This window comes from Macrobrachium nipponense, chromosome 43 (genome assembly GCF_015104395.2).
Source record: "Macrobrachium nipponense isolate FS-2020 chromosome 43, ASM1510439v2, whole genome shotgun sequence".
Lineage (NCBI taxonomy): Eukaryota > Metazoa > Arthropoda > Malacostraca > Decapoda > Palaemonidae > Macrobrachium > Macrobrachium nipponense.
The window spans coordinates 12,757,161-12,783,127 of NC_061104.1; the positions used below are offsets into that span (position 1 = coordinate 12,757,161).

The 25,967-nt window shown below is 42.5% G+C and overlaps 1 protein-coding gene across 2 annotated transcripts in view; it reads right to left on the bottom strand.

Moving 5' to 3' along the window:
• LOC135213537 (sodium/glucose cotransporter 1-like) overlaps window positions 1–25,967 on the bottom strand; it is a 289,323-nt gene that overhangs the window by 104,659 nt on the left and 158,697 nt on the right. For both annotated transcript variants that reach the window (XM_064247470.1, XM_064247468.1), the window contains exons 6-9: window positions 18,321–18,510; window positions 17,975–18,186; window positions 15,490–15,598; window positions 14,227–14,512 (exon numbers count right to left, since the gene is read on the bottom strand). In XM_064247470.1, coding sequence (XP_064103540.1) covers window positions 14,227–14,512; window positions 15,490–15,598; window positions 17,975–18,186; window positions 18,321–18,510 — 797 coding nt within the window. The remainder of the gene's footprint in view (window positions 1–14,226; window positions 14,513–15,489; window positions 15,599–17,974; window positions 18,187–18,320; window positions 18,511–25,967) is intronic.

The following is a 25,967-nucleotide window of genomic DNA, read 5'->3' on the forward strand; positions in this document are numbered from 1 at the left end:
ACTCGCAGTGCACCTTAACGACAAGCAACCCAAGACACTTGCGGAAGCTTGTCGCCTGGCTGACGACTGGGAGACCTTCAACCCCTCTCACAGCACCGCCCACCGACGCATAGTGCCACCCGGTCATCTCTCTGGATCCACTCGGCCAAAGGACGCCCACGGACTTGCAACGTTTGCAAGAAAGTGGGTCACCTCGCAGCAGAGTGCCGCCTCAAGAGCGCTGAGAGCCACAAACCCCCTCAGAACCCTCCTAGGCCACCGAACGGTGCCTCAGCCTCCTCTCAAGACCAATCAGATGCCTTACGGAGACCAGCCCAGCAGAGGGACTCCTGCAGAGCCTGTGGGGCTACAAGGCACTACTCCCCTGGATATCCCGGGTGCCCCAAGCACGTGCCTTCGACCAGGCACATCCACCTGATCAGTGCCACAACCCCCTCGACCGTCATGCCCGAGTCCAGGTCTCACCCTGAGCGGGTGTGGACCACTTCAGTCACAGTGGCACCCCTGGATGGCTCTACCCTACCTGTGACTCTGCCAGTTGCGGTAGATACCGGCTCCGATCTGTGCCTCATAGACAGGGACCAAGTGCCACCCTGTGCCACCGTCGACGAGCACATCAGGTGGGCCATGACTTGGGTCGAAGGGCAGTCCAAGACCGTTCCCACAGTCGTCCTGCAGGTCAAAACTCCTTGGTGCACCAAACCTCACCGCCTAGGTGTAGTGCTTACGATTCGGCATGGAGTAGGTTTCCTATTGGGACGGGACCTCATCAGGGGATGTCCCTCCCCCACACCACTCCAGGGCCAAGCTACCTCACCACATCAAATCACGGCCAGAGAGGACTCTTCACCTGTGCCAGAGCACACTGCCAGCCTTGGTGACTCCACAGATTCGCAACCTGTGGGGCCATCTCGGCCTTACCGTCCAATGCCACAGAAGAAGTTCTCGAACCAGTTCTGCCGAGACTGTGGCCGCAAGGGTCACATGTCTGCCAACTACGTAGGGTGCGCGAATTACAATATTCCTGCCATCGCAATGGCAGTTACCAATCCTTCGTTACTAGGACCCCCAGCTCAGGGCCCTATAACCGTCGCACCCCTCCAAGGTCATTATCCACCAAGCCATGTCCGAGCCTTTGATGACTCCGGCGCTCAAATCTCCCTGATACGGGAAGATCAAATCCCCCGAGGGGCTACCATTGATAGACGGCAACTGATCACGATTGAAGGCATCAATCATAGTAAGATGATCCTTCCCACCGTCCAATTGAGAGTCGTACGACCTCACCTTACCAAGGTATGTACACTGGCAGTTGCAAGCTACCTTCCAGGAGGTTACGACCTCACCCTAGGGCATGACCTGAAGTCTCCCATTACCAAGGGCCCGCTGAGAGGTATTGCACCTCCGGTACCCGCCACAGGTCCAGTCGACCTCAACTCTCTACCAGTGCCACTTGGCAGCACTGAGCAGTGCCAGGCTCCGTCCAGCCTGGACGTAGAGCCACCACAGAACTTGACTTCCGCGCCAGGCCCCGAGCTAGTGCCGGCGCCTAACCTAACCAAGGATCCTCCTACAGGAGATCCTCCAACAGGCATGGAGCTTATCGCAGCCCATGGCCAATCCCAAGTCCATGAGTCTTATTCACCCTCACCACTGACGCCCGAGGATGAACCTCCGGCAGACCTAACCTTCATACCTCCTCTGGAAAGCCAGGAACTGCCCGACCAGGAGTCAGCCTGGAGTTTTCCCCTTACGACAGTTGTCGCAGCAGCCGGAGTGAGGGCCTCCCCTGCAGTAGGTTCCGCCTCTACGACGGTTGCTGCAGATACCGAAGTAGGGTGTTCCCCTGCAATCCCTCAGGCTACCACTGCCTCTGCTCCTGCCGGCGTTTCTGGCCTTTCCCCAGAGTCTGTGCCTCCGTCTACTCCTAGGACTGGTATAGCCAAGTCCTGGAGGAATAAGAAGAAGAAGAAGAAGGGACGTAACTAACATACTAACAAAAGAGCCACATGCTCTCCTTGACACCTGTGCCAGAGGTACAGTGTCACATTCGTTTGCAGAGTGATCCTGGCACCTACCCAGAGAAGGTAGCCAGCCTGATCTTTGCCAGTAGAACTAACCCTCTAACCCCTAGCCATTGTAATACTAACCTTCACTTAAATATAATTACCTCATTACATTTCCATCCTGGTAATGCACTAACCACTCATCATCCTCACGCACCATTACCTCACCTCATATATTTTAACAATTCCGTCGCTGAACTGTAGTTGTGCGTACCACACACTGGAATGATTGCGTCTTCATTTAACTATAATGAGTAGGTTAGGCTAATGATTTAGTACCAGGGCATTAGGTTAGTAGCAAGTACAATTTTCAAGTAACCTTATCTAGGGGTAGAGTAGACTGTCGTCACAAGACAACACGTAGTTATTACTTAGGCTAGACTACATTACTCCATTAAGTTAGTACACTTAGCATCTCCACCTATAAGTTAGGTAGGCCACTGTAGTTAGCTGTATCGCTGCTCAAAAAACTTCAAGTTAGAGTAGGAGAACTGGATAGTCGAGACGATCAACTTATTTAAGCCAAGACCTTCACGCCCGAAAGGGAGTGAATGCCTTCTTAACAGGGGGAGCTGTGACGTTTATAGATCGTTCGTCTACCCAGATATCAATTAATTAATTTGATTTGGAAAACGGCAGCCATTTCTTTAGAATATCAGCTGATTTTTAGTAAACGCGGGAAACCCAAAACCCGCCAGCTAGAGATAGGGAGTTCCCCAGTTGGGGGAATATAGTCTTTGTTCCGACACGGCATACAAACCTTCGGTCCTTTTACAATAGGAAGGTTACTAGCGGCAGCTGGATAGGTCGTAAGCTTTCGAACAAGGGGTTCGGTAGTTAACTGCTTGTCCGACAGGCGCGCGCGCGCGACTGGGAGGTAAACAACCACTTTTGCTTTCGGCCTGCTGGCGTGTAGACGTGTGTATCATCGCTCTGCCCGCTTCATCGTCGTTGCTTTCGCATGGTTGTGTTTTTCTTTTTCTATTTATCTAGTGAAACTGAATTGTAAGTACAATCATTTCATCTTTATTTCCATTGAATTCAATTGTGAATTAAAGGATCTTGGTTTCTCCACGCCCTCCGATTACCCGAGTGCCGGGACTGAAGGGCGTAAGTGCGGGAATTCATTTTTCCCAGAAATGATCCTCGTATTGTGTATGCTCGGTGCTGAGGGCGGGAGAGCGCTCGCTCCGAGCTTATATTTTGGTTGGAAATGTGTAGATGAAAATCGTAAGTAAGTACTCTTTTCATTTATATTTTTTTGACCTGTATGCTCGTTGCCGAGCGAATGCGCTCGGCACGAAAACTTATTCTGTATGGAAGTGGAATCGCAAGTACAGTATTCTTTTTCATTTTCATATATTTATTTTGATTGTAGCAATACTCATTTTGGATCAGTTTCCGCTCTTAACCGGAAATTGATCTTTTCCCCTTTTTATTTGAATGAAGTGAAATCGCAAGTGCAATATTCTTTTTCATTTTCATATTTTATTGAGATTGCATTATTTACTTGGATCAATGTTTCCGCTCTTACCCGGGAATTGATCCTTCCCCTTTTTATTTTGTATGAAGTGAAATTGCAAGTGCAGTATTCTTTTTTATTTTCATATATATTTTGATTGCATCAATTCATTATGGATCAAGGTTTCAGTTCATAATCGGGAATGGATCCTTTTACCCTTGCGCTCGGTACCGAGGGCGCAAATGCGCTCGGTACCGAGGGCGCAAATGCACTCGATCCGAGCCCTTATTCACTGTGAAGTGAATCGTAATGCAAGATTCTTTTTAATTTTATTCCTTTTATTATTGATTGCATCAATATTTATTTTGGTTCAAGTTCCGCTCAGTCAGGGGATTGATCCTTATGCCCTTGCATTCGGTGCCGAGGGCACGATTGCTCTCGGGCTCTTATTATTTTTGTTGGGTACATGGGTGCTGAGCGGGGGTGGGGAGCGAGAATCCCCCCCGCTCAGCTCCCACAGATGGCCCTTCTCCTTCGGGGGGGAGGTTATCTGGGTTCGTCTCCTCGCCCGATCCGTCGAGCGCGGGGGAGGGCGCTCGGTGCCCGATGTACAATTGTATTCGGGGTCTTCCGCTCGTTCGGTGTGGGGCTCACCCCCCCCCCCCCCCGCGCGAGGGGACTTCCCCCCTACTAATCACTACTACTGTTATTTCCGTAGGTGCTACTGCCACGAGGGTGGACCTTGGTGAGGTATGGGCGTCCTTCGATTTGCAGGGCGTGCCTAGTGTCCAGGGGCTGCGGTTCTATGTCTGGGCCTGCTGCGGTCACCCATGGAGTGGTGACCACGACAACGATATCGACTCCAGGTGACAACGTCCCTCCTCACCTGGTGTACTCGCCTCACGTGGTAACAGTCTTGCCTACAGCCGCTGTGAAGTGCCGTTCGCCGTACTGAGAGGGGGGCGTGCCGCGCTGCCGCGACCACACTTCAGCTGCCCTAGAGCTCACCCCTGGACCTGCCGCCGGTACCAGGATGTTGCTGGCTGCTGCTCCACCTCCTGTGTTTCCGGTGCTGCCTGTCGTACCTGCCGATTCTGTGCTGACTGTCCATGCAGTTGCTGTGCTGGCTGTCCCTGCCGTTGCTGCGCTGGCTGTCCCTGCCGTTGCTGCGCTGGCTGTCCCTGCCGATGCTGTGCTAGCTGTGCCTGCTGTTCCTGAGATGCCCATACCTGCTGACGTCGTCCCTGTTCGTGGTGGTACTACCCCAGACTTTGGTCTGTCTGTACAGGTGCGTCCGAGCCCTGTGGCTTCGGCTACAGCAGCCCTGGCTCCGCCCTGGATGGCAGATCTTACGTCTGTCCTGAGGAAGCTGACGAAGAAGAGGAGGAAGGTGTCGTCGTCGTCATCTTCTTCATCGTCGTCGGCTGCCGCCTCTTCCCCTTCGACTTCTAAGGCTTCACAGCCGAGGAAGAAGAAGGTTGCCTCCTCCCTCCTAAGAGGTCTCCCTCGGGAGCTTCTCGGGACCCGTCTCACCTCGGTGGGACGGGAGGGTTCCTTCCGCTGGTCCTCCTGCTCCTTCGGGAGCGGGGCCCGTCTCTTCTTCCGCAAGGAAGAAGACTACGGGGACCAGAGGGGTACCGGCTAACACCAGTACTTCCTCGCCTGGTGTCAGTGGTTCTGCCACTGCATCAGGGTCCGTCTCGGCCTCTCGTTCGCGGGAGGTACCGAGTGTACGGTCGCCTACCAGCGTCCTTGCAGCCAGGAACCAGACCTCTGAGCCCGCTCAGCGTCAGGTTCACGGCACGGAGCGGAAGACTGGTGACAGCCGCTCACGCGACTCTCACCAGACCAGCTCTCGCTCTCGCGGCGACCAGCTGGCTACCCGGGCTGACGTGACGGTCCACGACCGGCCACGGGCTGAGGCTGCGAAGAGGTCCCCCCGTTCGCTGGTGCCAGCCACGGCTGGAACCAGCGACGTGACATGCCGTGAGGACAAGCACCGGTCTCACCGTGACAGTGGAGCCTGCAGGTCGCCTGACCGTCGTTCTCACAGAGAGCGATCGGGTACGGCAACCAGCACCAGCTCTTCTGACACTCGAGATCGGGGCCGCTGTGCTCAGTCCAGCCGTTCTCCACAGCAAGACGGTTCGACCAGGCCTGCAGCTCGATCGCCACCGCGGGTTGACGATCGCCTGCAGCCCTCCAAGCCTGCTGGTTCTGCCAGCGAGCGAGGAGGGAGCGTCAGGTCTGCCTCTCCCGTGCCTTCAACCTCCTCGGGTTACACCGGGAGGAGCGAGGTATTGAGGAGTGATCGTGAGGGGTGCGCCCCTCATGATCCCACCACGACGCCCTACGTGCCAGGCACGGTTCTTGGACCGGCCAGGACGTATGCGCAAGTGGCTGGAGGAGACAGAGAGGGCTGTCGCTGTTCCCCCTTCTTAGGAGGAAGGTTCTCGGAATATGCTCTTGTTCGAAGGGCTTAACGGTCCTACTCTGCAAGATGCTGTGACTTCCGAGATCCAGAGGAACTTTGCCGAGGTTATGGCGCTGATTCGTCAGCACAACGACCTCGGGGAAGGATCGCCGCTCCCACCAGCAGAGCCACGTCTCGGCTCGAGTCGTTTTGGGGCCCGAGAGGGAACCCAAATCGACTGTGGGTCTGCCGCGATCGGAGCTTGCCGACTGTGTTGAACCAGGTAGTCTCTCGTCTCCGGACAAGAAGGCTCTCTCAGTTCTGGCCGGTCGAACAAGCTACTTCCACCTCCTCTACTGCGACAGAGGCGTTTCTACGTGTCTTCGGACACCGTATTTCAATACCCCTTCGGTCCTCCTGAGAGGTTTCGACCTCGACGAGGACTGGAATGAGTCGGAGGACGGTATCGGCTCTCTCCTGTCAGGTGTCGATCAGCCCCACCCAGACGACGTTCACAGTGGCGGCAGACCCTTACCTACAGGGCGAGTTCGTAACCCTCCTCGGGGAAACGTTTTCTCCTGACGATACATTTTCCCAGGCTCTGAGAGGCCATCGCTGTAAGGCGATGGCTGCTCCTTTTCTTCTCCAACTGCTAGTTCCGCTGGGAAGGCGAGCCAGTATCCAATTCCTCCCCCATTCCCTCTCTCCTTACGGCTACGAGGGAAAGGGGAGGGATCCTACAGAGATTTCTCTGTAAGATCCCACGTTAGGGACTGCGCTACCGGGGGGACCTTCGGGTCCTACCTGACGTAAGCCCCGGTCGTTGAGGAGGGATCCTGCCCCTTTCTCGATTTCTACGGGAATCGAGAGGACCACCAGCCGATATCGTTTGACGAATTCGGTGGGGGTTTCGCAGAGTCCTTAGAATTCTACGGAATTTCTAGCGCACTCAGTGTTCGAGTTTTTTACGATCTCCAAACACTTAGGCGAGACCACGGTCCAAAGTGAGCGAGAATCCCCGATAATTGTTACACGATAATTGGGAACCTCGCTTATGTTCGAATTCCTGTAATTTCTAGCATTTGGAAGAAGACTGCTGCTGAAAGAAGAGTATCTCACAGTAGGCGATTAACCTGGAATAGAGAAGAACGGACGGGAACCTCCAGTTTGGCTTGAACTATCGTCTTCGGTATTCTGTTCACCATTGAAGCTTTCCTTTGGGAAAGACTTCTCCTTCACTCTCTTGACTAGAGAACGAAGGCGGTCGATCTCCAATCCTTATTCTCATTCCTCGAGGGGAAAAGAATTTAGGATGGAGGTCGTTGTACAGAACCTACAAATATACTACGTATATTACCCTCGCGATATGATTCTTTTAACAGTTAAATTGTCCGGGGGGCAGGCGCATACCGTAGTTAACTCTACGGTTTGTGACCGAGACGAATTGTATCTTAATTGAACTGCAACTCGTGGTTGCCTGCAACCTCCCAGCAGTTATCAGTTTTGATTTTAGATACTTGGTATTGTCACGACAACACCAAATCAGCTTTTGTATTTACCGAAATCCGTTTCGTTTAAATATAATTGCTCGAGCGTATTCTTTATGCTCGATGGTTCTAGCCGAACGCATTCCTTCGTGGAAGGGATTACCTGGCAACTCAGGATGACGAGTCACCGAGAGCTACTGCGTATTGAACTGCGTGATAGCAGCTCAGTATCAGCTAGGTCTCCGAGATGCTTGGTCGGTTACGTCTCTCTCTCCCCTGGTTTGATTGACTACCGAACCGTATCTCTACCCAACAATCATGGACTTAGGTCTCTTGATTAACGGGGATTCTCGCAATAATGAAGGACCATCTACTGCTGTGACGCTCGATTTCATCGCCTTCGACATTGCGAGAATTTTCAACAGAGATATCTCTTGGACTGTTTCATCTTTCTGTTTACCGCACGGTAACAGAAGTCTGTACTAGTCTCCCGCTGCATTGCACCGCGATAATGCGAATGATTTTTGCAGACATCTGAGTTTGTCTTCAAAATATCTCATATTCGCAGGTGTGCAATTATGCATTGTTCGCCCCGAATTAACAGATGTGTCAGAAGACATCGCCTACTCTCCGACCTGACAGCTCTACTTCCAAATGTTCAGCCCATGAGAAGCACTTTCAGCAGTTATTTCTCAGGCAGTATTTCTGTCTCTTCATTACTGAAAAGCGCTCCGCTTTCATTGCAACTACTATCCTCACCGGACAGCAATGAATAGCGGTTAGCGTTCTCAGTCTTTGTAGCACAGGTTCAGAATCTTGAGAATCCTTCTCTCGATTCAGCTGTGAAGACGTAGGCTGTACACCTTCGTCTTCAACGACACATAGTGTTGTTTCTCCTTAGCTGAGAGTCAACTATACTATGAGATATCTTGCCATCAGGGACCTCGGTCTCTAGAAGGCAATTGACTTTCGCCTGTTGGGCACATGCCTTAAGAGAATCATCACCTCGCCGTCTGGCATCGGTGACGAACAAATTATTTGTTTAGTCTCTTGGCATAACCCTTTTAAGGCGAAGGTCACGTGACTTGCTCGGGTGCTTGGACAACTTGCCTCCTACCAAACGCAGTCAGTCGGCAGCTGTCAGAGCGCCCAAGTCAGTTACGAACTTCGCTGTGGACTTAGTTCGGTTGTTCCATAACAGTCTTTTCTTCGTCCTAACGGCTTGTCACAGTACCCATACCATCGACACCCACCATTGAGTGTCGGTGTCCTATCCACTACCGAGAAGAAGAACTTCACTGCATGGGGATAGGAGAATGTGAGACACTTCGCTGCAGACGGATAGACTAGTATGGGTACAGGACATCACCGAAGTCGAGAAGAGGGATAGGTCATGCGACCATTCCCTTCTTTTCTTCTGAGGTAATTGCATGACTTTTCCTGCGAAGTCAAGCATCCAGGGGATGGGGATTAGTGACGCTCGATTTCGTACCGAACTTCGTAGCGAAGACTCAGAACCCTTCGGTCCCTGACGATCGGTTAGAGTCCTTCACAATCCCCTCCCTAATAGACTTCACCGCCTTCGATGCGAAGGAGATGCTGCTTTGTCCTGTGAAAGCGCGACCGCGCTTTCTGAAGAAACTCGACATCCCAGGCTGAGTGTTGAAGACTCTTCGTCAGCACCAAGATGACCTAGAAGTACACTCCCTCGAGTTACACAAGAACTTCTCCGTGGCGTAGGTACTGAAGGCAGGGGTCTGGTACAACCAGACCACTGGCACCTTCTACCTTTTGGATATTGCCCACAGGTCCTTGGATCGTTTTCCTTGGGACCCGTGGTGGCTGCTCAACACGTTCTGTAGCTAACCCAGACCCTAGCAGGCTGAACAGCATCGAGTCCTGGTGTGACTGTAAGAATAGATAAGTGAATGAGAGAGTGACTGGCTTCTCTTCCTATCTTTTTCTCCCCCTCTACCTGTGGGTAGAGGGATACGGTCATCACCTTGCTGGATAAGGACGAGATGCAGGTGAGCTACTCGACAGAGCCCCATCCTATCCCTTTCACTAGGGATGGGAGCAAATATCCACCACTTCCTCCTACAAGGGGGGGAAGTGGATGCCAACAAGAGACAAACCATAACTTTATGTTGCCTCTTGCAAATAGGAACTTGTTCTTGTTTGCTGGTACGAAGAGATACGCTTGCCTCTCTCTTAGTACTTGGTCCAGAGGTCTGACCATTGATCCTGCGGTGCACACCCCGATCAATCGGACAGAGGCTTGGATCCCTCCCTCGCTCTTACAACCAGGGAGGCATTCCAAGGTTGGGCGAACACCAGTCTGTTCACAAAAGACTCAGATTCCTCCCACCAAGAAGTGAGTCTTCCTATTGTAAAAGGACCGAAGGTTTGTATGCCGTGTCGGAACAAATGGCAATTTGTCCAAAATTGCATTTTTCCTAACTATACAAACCTGAGGTCCTTTTACACATAGTCCCACCTCATGCCACCCCTCACTCTGCAGTTTTTGCTTGGGCCAAAAGCAAAAGTGATTGTTTACCTCCCAGTCGCGCGCGCGCACCTGTCGGACAAGCAGTTAACTACCGAACCCCTTGTTCGAAAGCTTACGACCTATCCAGCTGCCGCTAGTAACCTTCCTATTGTAAAAGGACCTCAGGTTTGTATAGTTAGGAAAAATGCAATTTTGGACAAATTGTCATTTTGTCAGCTTTAGGGACGTATCTCAAAAGGGAAGGATGTAGGCAGATTGGTACTTCTTAGACCTATATCTTAAGCTCTCTTTCCTGTGACCCCTCTGCTGGCTGTATGTCTTGTTTCCAGGATTTGCCTTGCTCGTGGGGGGTTAAGCTGACTTCCAACACCCAAGCAAACCGCCTGGACTCTTCCTCAGTCGGCTGCAAGACGTGATCTCGGACGGATGTCCAACTACCTGCCTTCCTGTTAGGCCTATCTAGGGCGTGAGTGGTGCGCCAAGATACCCAGGCCCAAGACAAAGAGGCCATGCTTTTCTACAAAGAGCCACTTAACACGACATCCAGGTACGTCTTGTGAAACAGCATATTGCCAGTCCCTTATCACCTATTCTCAATTTGATCCTCATTCTCCCAGTTCAATTTCCAGCCCCAAAAGGAATTCATCCTTTTGTTCCCTCTCACTGCCTCATGGCCGCATGCTTCCCCTTGTGTGATCGTCCCAGACCAATGAAGTCATTGCATACCTCAGTGAAACATTAAAAGTTCTTTCTCCCCAGTGTTAGAGAATTAATTAATCAAAACAATAAGTCATTTTTCCCTTTTATCTTGTTTAATCTGGGATTCTTTTCCAGATTTCCGGAGCCACGTGTCATGTCTCTCTGCCCGCAAGTGTGCATTACCCAAGTTTATGAAACCAGCTTGAATTCATCCAATTACATTTTAGCTATTTGTGAGAGATATGTAAGTCCCACCGTGGTGGACGCTGCATTTACCTTTTCTCCAGGCCAGCAAGGGCCTTTTTTGTAAATAAATAGCTGTAGAGTAACGAGCTGAGTTTTCTGGCGACCTTTCCCTCTAAGAAATTATCAATAACTATCAGTTTTACGGTAAGTTAAAGCAATTTCCTCTTGAAATCCCTCAATTATTTCCGTTTATGTATATAGCCTCTCTCAAGGCCGCTAAATACGTAAAAATATTTATTGCATTATTAGACATCTGGTTTATGATTAGGTTCCTGTTGGGAAGCATTTGCTTCCAAAAACCTTGAAAAACGTGAAGTAGAGCTTGAATGACATTTAGAGCTCTTGGCCAGTGTATTTTCTAATGGAACCAACTGAAAAACTTACAGGGTCAAGTGACTGTTATTTGCTTAATAGGTATCTGTAAGGTGTCCTAAGACCATGACTCAAGAAACCAGTCTCGACTCTTTTGCTGCTGGTCTATGTTGGTATGTGTATATAGTTTAAAATTGAGTTACAGTTCTAAGTGTGTTCAACTGTTCATTCCCAAGACCTTCCAGAGTGAGTAAGGAGGAAGAGGCCTATGGAAACGTCTCCATAAGTTGTCCAATTACTTAATTACTCTGTTCACTTGTTGGGAATTCATTTTTTGCCATTAATGACTACTTTCCCTTCTACTTTATCAATTGCTAGACTAAATAGGCGACTTCACCAGGGATCAACAAGCCAACCAAGTTAAACTCGGCTAAATTAATTTCTTTATGGTAGACATAAGCTGAGCCAGTATTGTTGGCTGTTCTTCATGGATCTTAACATATGCTGTGTGGCCAAGGTCGAGGGCACTAGTAATTTTACTTTTTTCATCAGACAACCATTAAATATAATAGCCCACATTCATTGTCTGAATGTTCCAGCCTCTATCCTTTTTGTAATGGCCAACAGAGAACTGGTGGTAGCCCGGTGCCTTATAGAATTCTTATAGAATTATAGGACCCCAGTAGTTAACCAACTTGCTTACCACAAGCCTGCAATAGACAGTCCCCGGTTATCGGCGAGGATACCGTTCCGACGGCTTGATAAGCGAAAATTGCCGATAAGCAGGTTTTGGCACTGATAACTGGTTAATGGCGCCTCTGTTAGGTATGTATCAGCACCAATAACCGGAAATCGGCGCCGAAAATCAGCTAGACAAGCAAATCGCTGATAACAGGGGACTGCCAACTGTTAACAGCTACCTGACTTACTCAAAACCTTCCTGTTGTTGCAGGTTATGTTGCTGATAAATTATTTTATCTACTAGTAATTTCACTCGCTCGTGTCCGTTTTTAAAGGTACGTACTGTATTTTCTATAAGTTGTTGCTCTTGTCTTTGAAAGAGGCTCTTTGGCAAAAAGTATTTTGGTATCAAAACTAGTTAATGAATTTTATAGGTACATTTTAATTCAGATAATGTGTTACTGCAAACCAAGCCCTCTGAGAGACAAGAGAGTACTATGAAGTAACTCTACTCACATTATGTAATGATACTGCAGCAATTCAAGCCACTATCCAAAAGATAAACAAAAAACACTGCAAAAATTCACCAGTCCCCTCAAACAAGTACAAAATGTGCCAGAATTTCATTGGCACAATTAAGTTTTCTGTATGAGCCATGACTCATGAAGCTTTTAGCCACAGCCCAGTGGTGGCCTGTTCTATAGCATTGCCAGACTCATGATTATGGCTAAATTCAACTTTAAATAAAATAAAAACTACTGAGGGTAGAGGGTTGCAATTTGGTATTTTTGTTGGTTGGAGGGTGGATGATCAACATACCAATTTGCAGCCCTCTAGCATCAGTAGATTTTAAGCTCTGAGGGCAGACAAAAAAAGTGCAGACAGACAGAAAGCCTTCACAATAATTTCTGTTACTGAAAACTGAAATGTATGAATCACTGAGACAGTGAATGGCATACAAAGCAAAATGCAAAAAGAATGCTAACCCTAGAAGAGTAGATTAATTAATGTCTGCACTCAGCTGAGTCGCACAGAAGAATTATTTCATGGAAGATAGTGTGTGCTGTGGGCATTCACAGTAAGATCTTTGTCATTTAAGCTCTTTGTAGCTGAAGTGGCTTGTGAACTATTTGCAAGAAATAAATACAGATATATGTATATGATTATCATGTCTTTGAAAACAAAATGATGCAATCCTAGAATGTAAAGCATCAATCCTTATGCAGCTCAAGTTGAGGCCAGGAGCAGAGACAATAACTGCTCTAAGAGATGTCCACATTATAGGATCATGACTGTGCTGTTTCCAAGACCTAGGGACACAACAGCAGAATGGTTATTCTGCTGACCTAAGGTGTTAGACTTACTGACATCTACCACACAAGCACAAGGGTTTGGGACCATGGCCATGGTGCCAATCATGAGAGTTCAAGGACAAAGCCAGTTCAAGATAGACCACAGAGGTACCAGGACTTTTAAGAACATGGTCATGGGAACAGACAACACTGATGTGGAACCAAACAGCACTTTAGACATGGGATCAGGCCAAGACAAAGGACATGTTCCGAGTCATTTAATAAGCCAAGTATAAATCTAGTGGATCTGTTCTAGTCCCTGGGCATAGGTTCACTCTTTGGAAAGGAATCAGCATAAATTTCCAGGTTTCTTGTTAAGATTACAAACAGGAAACATCAGCAGTTTTGGTATCCTTGAATGTAAGGGACCACAACACTACTATAAAAATATATATTAGCAACCATACAGTTGCTGAATGAAGGATAAAACCAAAGCATGATAATTTAAACCTAAAAACTGTCCCATCATCCCCTCAACAAGCTTCATCATTAAGGGATAATGTAACTTAGCTGGTTTGTTACTTGCTTAAATATGGCACTGGTAGAAGGGACCTCTATATTCTTCACTTCTGGCCAGTGGTTCCGTAAATGGTTAAATACTATTCATGAATACAGTTCCTTATATATGACTTCCTGGTATCATAAGGTTCCCATGAGCACTTGTGTGAGGGGATATGGAAACAGATTCATCTATTTTATTGCTACACAATCCTAAGAAGTCTAAAAGTAATGTGAGCTCATTTTATTCAGCTTAGAAGTTCATTCATGTCTATATTTTTCTTTCAGGAAACTTGCATTAAAGCAAATACCTGAGCTTTTATAAGCAAGCCATCTTTGTGTTAATACACTTCATGAGTAGTGTATTTGCTTTTGAACTTCCAATTTTTTAAATATAAAAGTAAGAGGAACAAAAATAAAGCAGTGATCTCAATTACAGATATAAATGAAGATTGCATATCTAAGAAAGAGTAAAAAGAATGACTAAAACCAATTTCCTACCTTCCAACCATTAGCTGTTCTTTACCCTTTGCTCTAGGTCTGAAGTAAGACCAAATATCCATTGTAAATAGGGTAGAAGCAGAATTGAAAATAGAAGTCAGGTTACTCATGATTGCTGAAAGCATGACACACAACATCACACCTCGCATCCCAGTAGGTAAATATTCCAGCACAAGTTTTGGGTATGCAGAATTTGAACAAGATTTGTATGAGCCACAAAATCTGTAGCACTCTTCAGGAACCACACATCCTATTTCATCCGGAAATAACACCCGCGATATCATTCCTGTGGGGAAAAAATGGTCAGCAAGGTTGGATGGTAAATATATTGCTATAGACAGTATGTTATGAAAATTGACCAGCAGAGTAAAGGTGCGTCCACACGGTCGAACAGTGTCCGACGGACAAACATTGTTACCATATTATAGGCGAAGCAGGATGACGTCATAAGCGTTGAAACGATGGAAGTAGATCTGGCAACAAACAGTGGTACCAGATGAGGTTGTATACCACTGTTTTTACTCTGCTCACAAGGTAAAGACTGGTAGATAATTGTTGATCGGTAACAATGTTTGTCCATTGGACATTGTTTGACTGTGTGGACGCACCTTAAGACAACATAATCTAATGGCACATAACAATAAAAATGAACCGATAAGTTTACACACTAGTATTAAGGCAGGTAGTGCTAGAGCTGTACATAGTAAATTGTTTACTATTCAATTTCTCATCATTGGTTCTATTTCTGAGTGGGTGTTTGATGACATTATTTTTGGGACTATCTTTCTCCTCCATTATGTAATATCATTTAGGTTCCAAAGTCACACAAATGCACTCTTCTGTTTTCATAAATACCGTATTTATACTCATTCACTGGAAACTCATTCCATCAGGTTCTCAGGCACTGCTGTGACCCATCCCATTATCACTCAAAATTGTACTTGAAGAGTTTGCTTCAAGATTCTACACTGGGATTTTTGTAGTGGTATTCCTAACCCCATGCTCATGTCCTCACAGATGGCCATGGCATTGCATAAGCCAATGGTATATGAAATTACTTTTGTTTTTTGATGATAACTGTTCTCATTCACTCAGTTGGGTCCCCAGGCCTACTAAGAAGGGTCCACTGAGGTTTTCACATCTTAACATTAGTGCGATGATTTTCAAAGCTCATTACAGTACGTATATCTCCTGGAGATAATTCATCCATCGCCCCTTAGGTTCACCATGAGAAGTAAATTGACAAAAATAATCTTAAATTACCTGGTAAAACAATGATGAATAATGGCAGTAACTTTGTGTATCCAGCAAATAGCGTTCCACCTTGTGCATGGGAAAGGCTTTTAGCTGCCAGTGCCCGCTGGACAATCATCTGCAAATATGCATATTACTGTAGTGTATACATATTTTAGTACAGTACTATTATCTACATATATGTGGCAAATCCTTAAAAAATTAACACAAACTGAAAATGCCAAAGGTCTGACAAAAGAAGTTTGTCTCTGATACTGATACTCAATATCTGTAGTTGATTGAAAATTGAACAATCACTAAAGATGTTTGACTTTGAGTGTTGTTCTGCATTCTCTGCATTCATAGATTGGGTCAAATTGGTTGTTCATCAAACACCCATAGGTCAGATGAATGTGACCAATTTGCAAGGGGGAATCTTATGAATTATCCATTTTTCACAGTGGTCCCCATCCTATTTACTTTTATTCAATAGGTGATGTACATTTTTAACGTTCATCCAGATTCCGAAGCCTATGACAGCTACATTTAAAGGATTCAATGCTTATTACAAAGCTACATAAAACCCAAGCAAATGCAATACTCCTAGTATCTTGATAGTCCATTGAGGTCAGACCCAGCCCTAGGGAAAGTCTGGTACTATTTGAGTTTCAAATTACCCAACGAAACCAACTACTCAAATTCTATGGATGAGTAGGCAAACTGACAAACCCCACCCTCCTTAATTTAAGAAAAACACTCAAAATTGTATTAAAAGCTGTGGAGGTGTTATCATCCAAAGGTGAATGATGATGATGTAAGGAGAAGACATGAAGTTAGTAAGGGGGTAAGAAAACCAAGTATACTTATGGCATCGTTATGAAGTTACACTACTAGGTAGTTGCTCTCTTAAGACCTGCCCCCACCCAACGGCAAGATGCTGTGAGTCGGGGAGAGGGAGTTACTTTTACGATGACATTGACTTATGTGTCAATAGTATTTAAAATGCTTATGCTTGTGAGTATATAAATATGATTCTACCAGTGTTTTGAAAATTTTAATTATAATTAATAATAAACCAGACCACTGAACAAAAAACTATTGCCCTGAAGGGTTTTCATTCCACACAAAAATTTCAATTTTATTTAATTGCAGTTGTTTTTTAATACTGACAGTTGAACACAAAAAAGATGAATATGTATTCAGATAAATTTTTAACATGTTTCCAAAATTTGACTTCTGTTTTTATTGCACATTCATATAAAATATGAATTTTTATTGCTGTCATTCTCTGCATATGGAGAGGGGGTCTTAATCCAATATCCATGGAACAAACATTTGTGACCAATTTTGAAAACTAGACAAAATCACTTCAGAATTGATGTTTTACTAGATAGTAAGATAGCAAATCCTACATCTGATAGAGATTTGAAACCAACAGTATAAAATTGCACAGTGTAAACCTTTAACTATTATATATTTTACTGTGTGTTGTTCATCATGGTCAAGATTTATATGAAGTTTTTGTATACACATCTGAGGCCCGTGTGCATGAAGTTCTAATGTACCTATGCATCTTTTTTTATATAGTCAATATTCTGAACTTTATCCCTTAGTAGTATATGCAGAACTGTATGCTGCTTATGATGTTCAAAGTTTACACCTAATTTTTGGATAGCACAAGTGTGCACAAACATCATATTACTGAACAAATGTAAGTAATGGTGGGAAAGTCATAGTACTGGAGATTTGTTTTTTTTACATTAATTGACTTGAATTTTTTTTAGCTTTAACTGTAGAAACATTATCCTGTTTTTGAATTGGTCGCACTCATCTGACCCTCGAGTATTTCATGTGATAACCATGATATAAAGTGTTAGAAGTAAACCCCTGAAAGAATTTTGTCATAATCTTTGCTATTTTAAAGTTTCCACTCAATCAATCTAGTGAGTTGATATATTTAATAGGAATAAACCTTCTAGATCCTCCTAACAAGAGCTAAGAATGATGACTTAGTATTAATAATAATTTGCTTGGGACTTATCCAGGATTAACATAATTATGGTGTTGTCCCATTCATTTAAATAAGTTTCTTATCCAAAAGTGATTGTAAAACTGTAATTAATATAATTTGCCACAGTTGCTGTATTTTATCCTTTCAAAATGGTTTGCATCTGATCCTGAGCCTAAGCTTGTGCATGTCAAGATAACAATTTCTACCTGTCTTTTTACAGTTCTTAACTTACGTATATTGTACAGTAATTTATTTCCTCAATGATTTTAGAATACTATACTGTGATTAAATTCCAGGCTTTTGGTACTATTATCTGTCTAAAAATATCTTCTTTAAATTTTAAGAACACAAGTACAGTACTGAATTCTATTTCACTTATGAGAAAAGTGTTTTGGTTGTTTATTCTACTGTTTCTTGTACTTTTTTTTAGTTCATAAGACTGGGGGGCAATACGTTTTATAATTTTTGATGCTATACAAACACATTCTTATACAAACATCTTACCTGGTCAGTACACCAGTACCAAATGGAAGCAGGCATTTGTCCTAGTAAAAATGCAGGCCATGGCATATCACTAACAGTAGGATCTGCATTTCTTAGCATCTGCCAGGAGTCCACTCGAGGGAGTCCACAGGTTGAGTTTTCTATCATCTTCTCAGGGATTGAAACCAAGTATTTTGTCTGAAGTTCTGTGTAACCACCTACTTCTTGGAAACCTTAAATGAAAACATTAATGGCATTTGGCATTGTTATAGTCCACAGTATACTTAATACATCATTAAATTCAGGTATGCAAATATTGTATACATTAATAATTAATTTCAGAAATAGCTTATTGTTCATGTTTTACCTTTAACAACAACAAACAGGGATCCACCAATCATAACAAAGAACTGGAGTGTATCAGTATAAATGACAGCTGTTAGACCACCAATCAAGGTGCAAATGGCAGTCAGTAACAACATAATTATGATGCAAAGGTACAAGTTGCTGACTTTCAGTGCTTGCTGAAGGAAGATGGCCCCTGAATATAGGTTCACCTGTGAAGGATATTTTTTTCAAGAAGTTAACTTGAAAAAAAAATTGCTGACAAAAATTACATATTATCATGCCAAAATTATTACAGACTGGTAATAATAACCAGCAGTACAATGTAATAGCAACAGCTATGTGGTGTATTTGCATTATAGCCTTGAGCTCAGGGTGAACGTTCATTCATATCTAATAGTATCAAAAAGTCAAAGCTGTTGTGATGAACTGTTTGCATGGCATACGTGAAGTAAAAATGGTTGAAAGAATTGGAAATAGTAGTATATACGCATTTACTAAAGTCGGTAAAAATGCTAGCTTGAGTGAAAATGAACGTATGTTTTGAGATAGCTTGATTATTATTATTAATAGGGCTTAGTTTTTCCAAACCTCTGAGTCTCAAGTAGACTTCTCGGGCTGGTTCTCAGGGATTAATCCTGAGAAGGAGAAGAAGGGAAAAAAAATAAATAAAAAAGATTGAGACTTTATTTGAGAAACCTGTCTTATTTAAAAAATTTATGTTATTAATTGAAAAATTTTTGCTTTCAGCAAGAATACTTTTCATTTTTGATTTCCGTAGATAAATAGATCTTTGCTGGGTCCAATTTGGGCACTCAATAAGTAAATGCTGTACTGTTATGGGTGTTTGACATCTGTTACACTTTATTGGGTCAGCATGCGGTGTTGACATTAAGTGACCATGCGAGAACTTTGTCTCTCCTATACAGAGCCTTGTTAGGATCACCTCTTTTGATCTTTCCTCCTGTGAGGATGTCCTCCATGCATACACTTCAGTTTTTAAGTTTATTTGTTGTTGGCACTGATGTCCATTCTCTTTTCCAATCCTGGTAAATCAATGGTTTAACAGATGTTAACCAGTCTGACACTGGGGCATGTGTAATTGTTGGAGGGATAGTGCAGGCTAATTTGGCAGCTGAGTCTGCATTTTCATTTCCTTTTATTCCCACGTGTGTTGGGATCCAACATATTTCTATTGATAATCCTGATTGGAGGAGTTGATGAATTTTTATTTGTATTTCCTGCACTATTTGGTTTACTTGATTTACACTGTCTTATAGCATCTATAGCGCTACGCCAGTCATTGAAAATAACAGAGACACATGCTTTTGCCTCAGATATCATATCAAGAGCCATCTGTATGGCTGTGACTTCAGCAGTAAATACTGATGATATTAAAGGTAGGCTTCTTTTGATTAACATATTTTTCAAATATGCAGATTCTCCTACTCCAACATTATTTTTGGAGCTGTCTGTATATACCATAAATGTTTCCTTTTCTTCTAATGTGCTCCAAAGCATGTTGGGGGTACATTTCTGTACTTGTCATTTGCTTTTTAAGTAGGTAAGACAGGGAGGTACGTCTTTATTCAACTTAAAATCCACAGTGGTGGCAATTCCATTGGTGGGTGAAAAATTGGATCCATGTTATGCAAGTTCATTATGTATTTAGCTCTTTTTTGGAAAGAGCTAGTACTATTAACTTCTGTTACTGGATTAGTTTTGAAAACAGTCAGCTGCAGGAGACGATCCCACTTGCAATGAAAGACCTCTTCGTATTGTTATCAAATTATGGTGATGTTTCAAAGGCAACACACCTGCCTCTACCAGAAGCGAGCTTGTTGGGGACGATCAGAATGCTCCTGTGCACAATTGCACGCCTTCATGGTGCACTGCATCGAGAGTTTTTATTGCAGATTCTGAGGCGGATGAATATATTGGACAGCAGTAATCTATTATGGATAAGACTGTTGCCTTATATATCATTAATAAAATGTCTCGCTGTCATGGCAAGCGCTTCATAGTGACGAAAGATTAGTTAAAAGAAATGAAAACGCATCTTCTTCCAGAAGTTCTGCAGCACGGAGGCTTTCGCGCATGTGTTGGAGGTGCCTGTTCTCATGATGGTTCTAGAATCGGCAGGAGTGTTGTGGAACTTGACAGGCGCCGATGTGACGTGAGGAACGCAGCGATTTCTGATGTAATACTTCGTCCAGATTCTTCTAAGAAGTTCCGGTAATCTCGGAAGCCTGTGACGTTCGCTGGTAAGCCACGCCCCCAGGTTGCCGTATAAATACGACTGACGAAGTAGAAGGGAGCATATCATCAGTTAATCACAGAAGAGATCATCAGTAAGAGTCACAGATCAGATTATCAGTGAGAGATCAGCAGCAGAGATCAGAGATCCTCAGAGAGAGATAAGAGAAGAAGGAACAGACGAAGGATCAGAGAGGAAAAGGCACTTGAGAGTTGGTTGAATTCTGGTCAAGTCGTCCAGTCCGGGAGAACGACCGAGGTATTTTCGACGTTAAGCAAGCCTTGAGAGAAGAAACTTTCTACAAGAGGTTTCGAGGAGTCCCTGCCCTTCAAGTATCAAGAATAAACATTATTTTCTGCAATACGGAGTCAAGAAGACGTCTACGACTACAGTTCTCCTTTTGTGAAGCCACCGCTTCGAGCATAGATCTTCAACAACGCAGATCTTGCCAGCATCTCCCCAAAAGGTACATTATAAACATTATTACCTCACTGTTCCCCCAGTTCATACAGTGTAAGATTTGCCTTTGTTATGTAAAGAGGAGACACCATTCTGCATTTATCTTTGTTAGTAAGCTTGTAAATAAACCTTTGTTGTGTTTGTGTATCTTTCTATACATATTCGTATCCCCAGTTCCAACTGTTGGTGTTGAATTCTTTTTGTTTATAATAATATCGAACTTGGAGCGGACCTCTCTCGGTTTGTAACACTCGCTTTGCTCCCCAATTAGTGTGTGATAACTTTTTCAATATGGCAAGAGCTTTGATGCCCTTGGCTTTAATGTATGTATTTGATGTGCTCTTTCCAATTTAAATCTTGATCAAATATCACTCCTAGGTATTTGATTTTTGTACAAAATTGTATTTCAGTGCTATAAAGGTGAAGTTTGATTGTTTGGTTCTTCAGCCATCTTTTGTCTTTGTAGAAGATGATTCCTTTTGTTTTATTAGTTGAAAATTTAAATCCAACTGAATTTGTCCAACTACATATATTTGAAATGGCAGTACTGAGAACTCTCTGAGCATGTCTCAAATTACTACTCGTATAGTAAATAACAAAGTCATCAACATATAAACTGTTTTTTTACACCACTTGGTAAATTTGTAGTAATGTCATTGATTGCTAAAGCAAACACTGTGCAGCTCAAGACAATACCTTGAGGGATTCCTTCTTCCAGTTTATAGGTTACTGAGTTGGAATTTTCTACTCTTACTTGAAAAGTTCTGTTTGCTAAAAAGCTCTTAATAAATATTGAAGTGGCCTCTTAGTCCCTTGGAGTGGAGTTTTTGCATGATGTTATGTTTCCATGTTGTATCGTATGTTTTTTCTACATAAAACAATATAACCACTGTTAATTTTTTTTGTTCAGAGCCTTTTTTTATATGAACTTCTAAATTTGTTAAGGGATCTAGGGTTGATCTGCCAGCTATTGAACCAGATTGTGTTGGTGTTAAAATGGATTCTTTGGTTATTACATACGTTAATTGTGCATTAACTATTTTTTCTAAGATTTTGCATAGGCAACTTGTTAGGGATATCGGTCTATAATTGGATGGATTACTTGCATCCTTTCCTGGTTTATTTATAGGAATTATTATGGCATGTTTCCATTCATCAGGAAAGACACGTTTTAGCCAGATACTATTATAAAATTTTGATAAATATGATTTAGCTATAGGAGCTAATTTTTCTAACATTTCAAATGATATTTTATCATATCCTGGTGCGGAGGGATGACATGAGTTGATGGCATTATCTAATTCATCCATGTTGAAAATATAATTATATTCCAGGTCTTCAAGAGTTTCAAAATTGAGTATTATATTTTCTTTTTGTTTTTGATATTTTGATAATGTATATCTAGGCTAGAGTAAGCAATGATGTTTTCAAAATGCTTTCATACTATATTTGATATTTCTTAAGTGTCATGGTATATTTTTCCATTTAAATGTACTGTATTGCACTTCTTGGAGGTCTTATATGTTTTCCATTGATTTTCCTTATCTTTTGCCAGATATCCCTTGTGGATGTGTTTGAAGATATGTTTGAGACATATTCCTTCCATGATGTGATTTTTTCAGCTATTACTGTTTTTCTAAATTTGGCTGTATATTTGTTATATAGTGGTTTAATGTGGTTAATTGTTATGTTTGTTATAACTATTTTGTTTTATATGTTTATATTATAGGGGATTTTGTTGAGTGATTTAAGGCGAGTTTTGAGTCTGTTAAGATTGCGACCCAATACAGGCAGTTCCAGGGTTACGACGCCTACAATGCTGATCTAGCACAAGAAACATGACACCAAAAATGCAAAATAATCAATATTTGAAGGTGTTTTGATGAAAAATGCAATAAGAATGCAGTTTACATAGTTTTGAATGCACCCAAAGCATTAAAAGTAAAGTTTTCTTAGGATTTTTTATGCTGTTCCGGCTTACGTCGATTTTCGGGTTACAACGCGTCTCAAGAACGGAACCCCCGTCGTAACCCGGGGACTGCCTGTATATGTTTTATTTTACTTAAGGTTGTTAAGGTTGGGTTCCACCATGGGACAGGGGATTTTGTGGAATGTGATTTGGTTTTTGGAATACTTTTATCTGCAGCATTTATTGTGAAGTTTGAGAAGGATTCACAGGTAGTATTGTGATTTTCATTATGTGGGAATGGTGGTAAGTTTCGAGTGTATAGGAAATATTTATCCCAGTTAGCTTTTTGGATATTATATCTTGTAGGTGGCAATATTTTGATATTAAGTAGTTCAGAATGATTGGGAAATGGTCACTTGTGTATGAATCGTCTAGGACGTTCCATTCAAATTACTTGGCTACATCATTTGAACATAATGAGGAAAAGGTTAGGTGTGTATTTGAAAAATATGTTGGAACTTCACTTTCATTGAGACAACACAGGTTGTGTTTCATTATAGTTAGTTTTCTATGTTTACTCTGGATGTGTCAGTGGGGTTACTAGTATCCCATAATGAATTATGTGCATTAAACTCTCCTACTATAAGTAGGGGTTCCTGTATACTTTTGCTAGTAAGTTCAGAAGAATCACTAAAATTTGCATTGAAATTTGATTGGTTATATAAATTACAAATAATAGTGATTTTACTTTTGTCAGGCATATACAGTTTAATTGATGTAATTTGATATGGCATAGATGATATGTCGAAAGGTTCATATGTTATGCTATTATGAACGTATATGGCTGTGCCTAATTTTCCACCATCAGTTGGTGAATAACAGGCAATTTTATAGTGTTGGATATTTGTAGGGTTACTTCCCATATGTTGTAGACATAAGCACATTGGGTTGTGGTCTCGTATGATTCTTTGTAATTCACCCAGACGTAGTCGGGTTAAGAGACCATTTATATTCCATTGAATGATTTTATATTCCATTATTGGAAGGAATTGGTGTTAAATTCTGTAAATTGATTGCTGATTTTACTTTGCCTCGTAGTTTATATGCATTTGAATTTATTTGTGGTTTTTTAATCGTTGTATTTGTATGTTGGTTATTAGATTCTGCAGTTGTTTGTCTTTCATAATTGAATATTAATAAGTCTGTTTTTGATCTTATAATTTCCATTTTGTATTTTAAGGATTCAGAACATTATTCGTTCTCATGTTGGTGTGTTAAAGGGCACCTCCTTAATTTAGTAAAATTGTCTATACAATTTTGTACTGTGTCCTCGTGTTTGGTAATGTTAATTATTGTTTCAGAAGTATTTGGTCTAGCTTTAGAAATTTCTGGTTTTGTCATTCTATTGGTCCTTTTCTGTAGTGATAAGGACTGTTGGTTTGAGGGGTTATTTGTTTTGTTGTTGTTAATGGAATATTTGGGTCTTGTGGATGGTTGGGGGGTGATAGTTATATTTTGGTTTGGTTTAATGGTATGATTTTCATTAGTATTATTTGATGGGAATTGCAAAGTGATTGTTTCTTTACTGTCCAGGTGTTGGCTGTTTGACTGAGATTGAGGGTAATTGTGTATTTCCACTTGTGATGAGGTTAGTATAATATCTTTTTTAAAATGCTCTCCTGGTGTAGTTTGAGTTTCTTTAGATTGATTGTAATTTTCAATATTTACGTTTTTTCCCTTAGGTGGGGTTTGTTCCAGTATTCTTTTCTTTTTGTCAGTTCAATTATTATTGTCATTTAACTCCTCTTCCATTGGAATTTCTTTTCCATGGATAACTAAATCATCTACGTTAGTGGTGGTATTGATTGTTTTAATATCACTTTTATTTTGGGTTTCAGTATTATTGGTATGAAATTTAGTTTCTATGATTATATTACGTATCTTGTTTGTTATTGTACTGCTTGTTGTCTTGATTTTTAGTCACATTTGAAAAGGTGGGGGTTTTGGATGGATTATTAACTCCTCTTACTTTTAGCTCAAGTCTGGCTTCCATGACTGACATTCCTGTCCTATTTATTAACAACTGAAGTTCTGTGTTGTTTTGATAAAATGAGCATTCTTTAGATTTCGCGTGATGGGCTAGTCCACAATTAATACATTTTGGTTGATTACAGTTCCAATTAGTGGTATGGTTATCTGATGCACAGACTGCACATATTGCCTTTTTACAGCATTTTTTTGTGTGTCTCCATACCTTGAGCACTGTATATATTGTAGTGGTTTTGGAACGAAAGGACTAACTTCTCTATATTGTCCAAGAATTTTTATTTTAAATGGTAGGTCTTGGCCTGTAAATTTTATTTTGGCAATGTTGATATTTTTATTTTTGGCTTTCCTACTTGAAATTGAGTATATTTCTAAATCGTGAATATTGTTATACGTATCTCAGTTTTAAGGATTCTAGCAGTAGTTGTTTTGAAGGAAGCTCCTGCTCGCTATTGGAAACATTATTCAATGTTTCGTGGCTTGTAATTGTTACTTTTATATTATTTATTTCTGTTATACTTAAAAAGGTAGTCGACTGCTTTTTTCTGGGCTCAGCCGTGTCGCTCCGTGAAATGTGTCCTCTTTAGCACTATTTCTAGTAAAATATTGCTATGATACCAGAGAACTGCTAAGCGACACGGCTTCCTCGCCCAGAAATAGATTTTTCCTACGTCAAAATCCCTTTATTGGTTACTTGGATAAGCCATTCATTGTCCTTGATGTGTCTGCCTTCCATGTCTTGTGTTGGATATATGTTAAGTATAATTTGTTTTCTAGTATCGCTGCCGAGATTTTGTTGTCAGCTTTGAGGACTAGAAATCTTGACCAGTTTTCTGGTCCAAAGAGGTCATCAAAATGTGCCAGTGTGGGATTAAGTCGGTAATATTTGTTTCTTTTAGTTCCTTGTTTTATGTATGTTGCTTGTCTGTTATGATTTTTATATATTTCTGTATTGCTGGAAGGATTATTTGTCTCTAATTCAGAATTATTGTTCATCA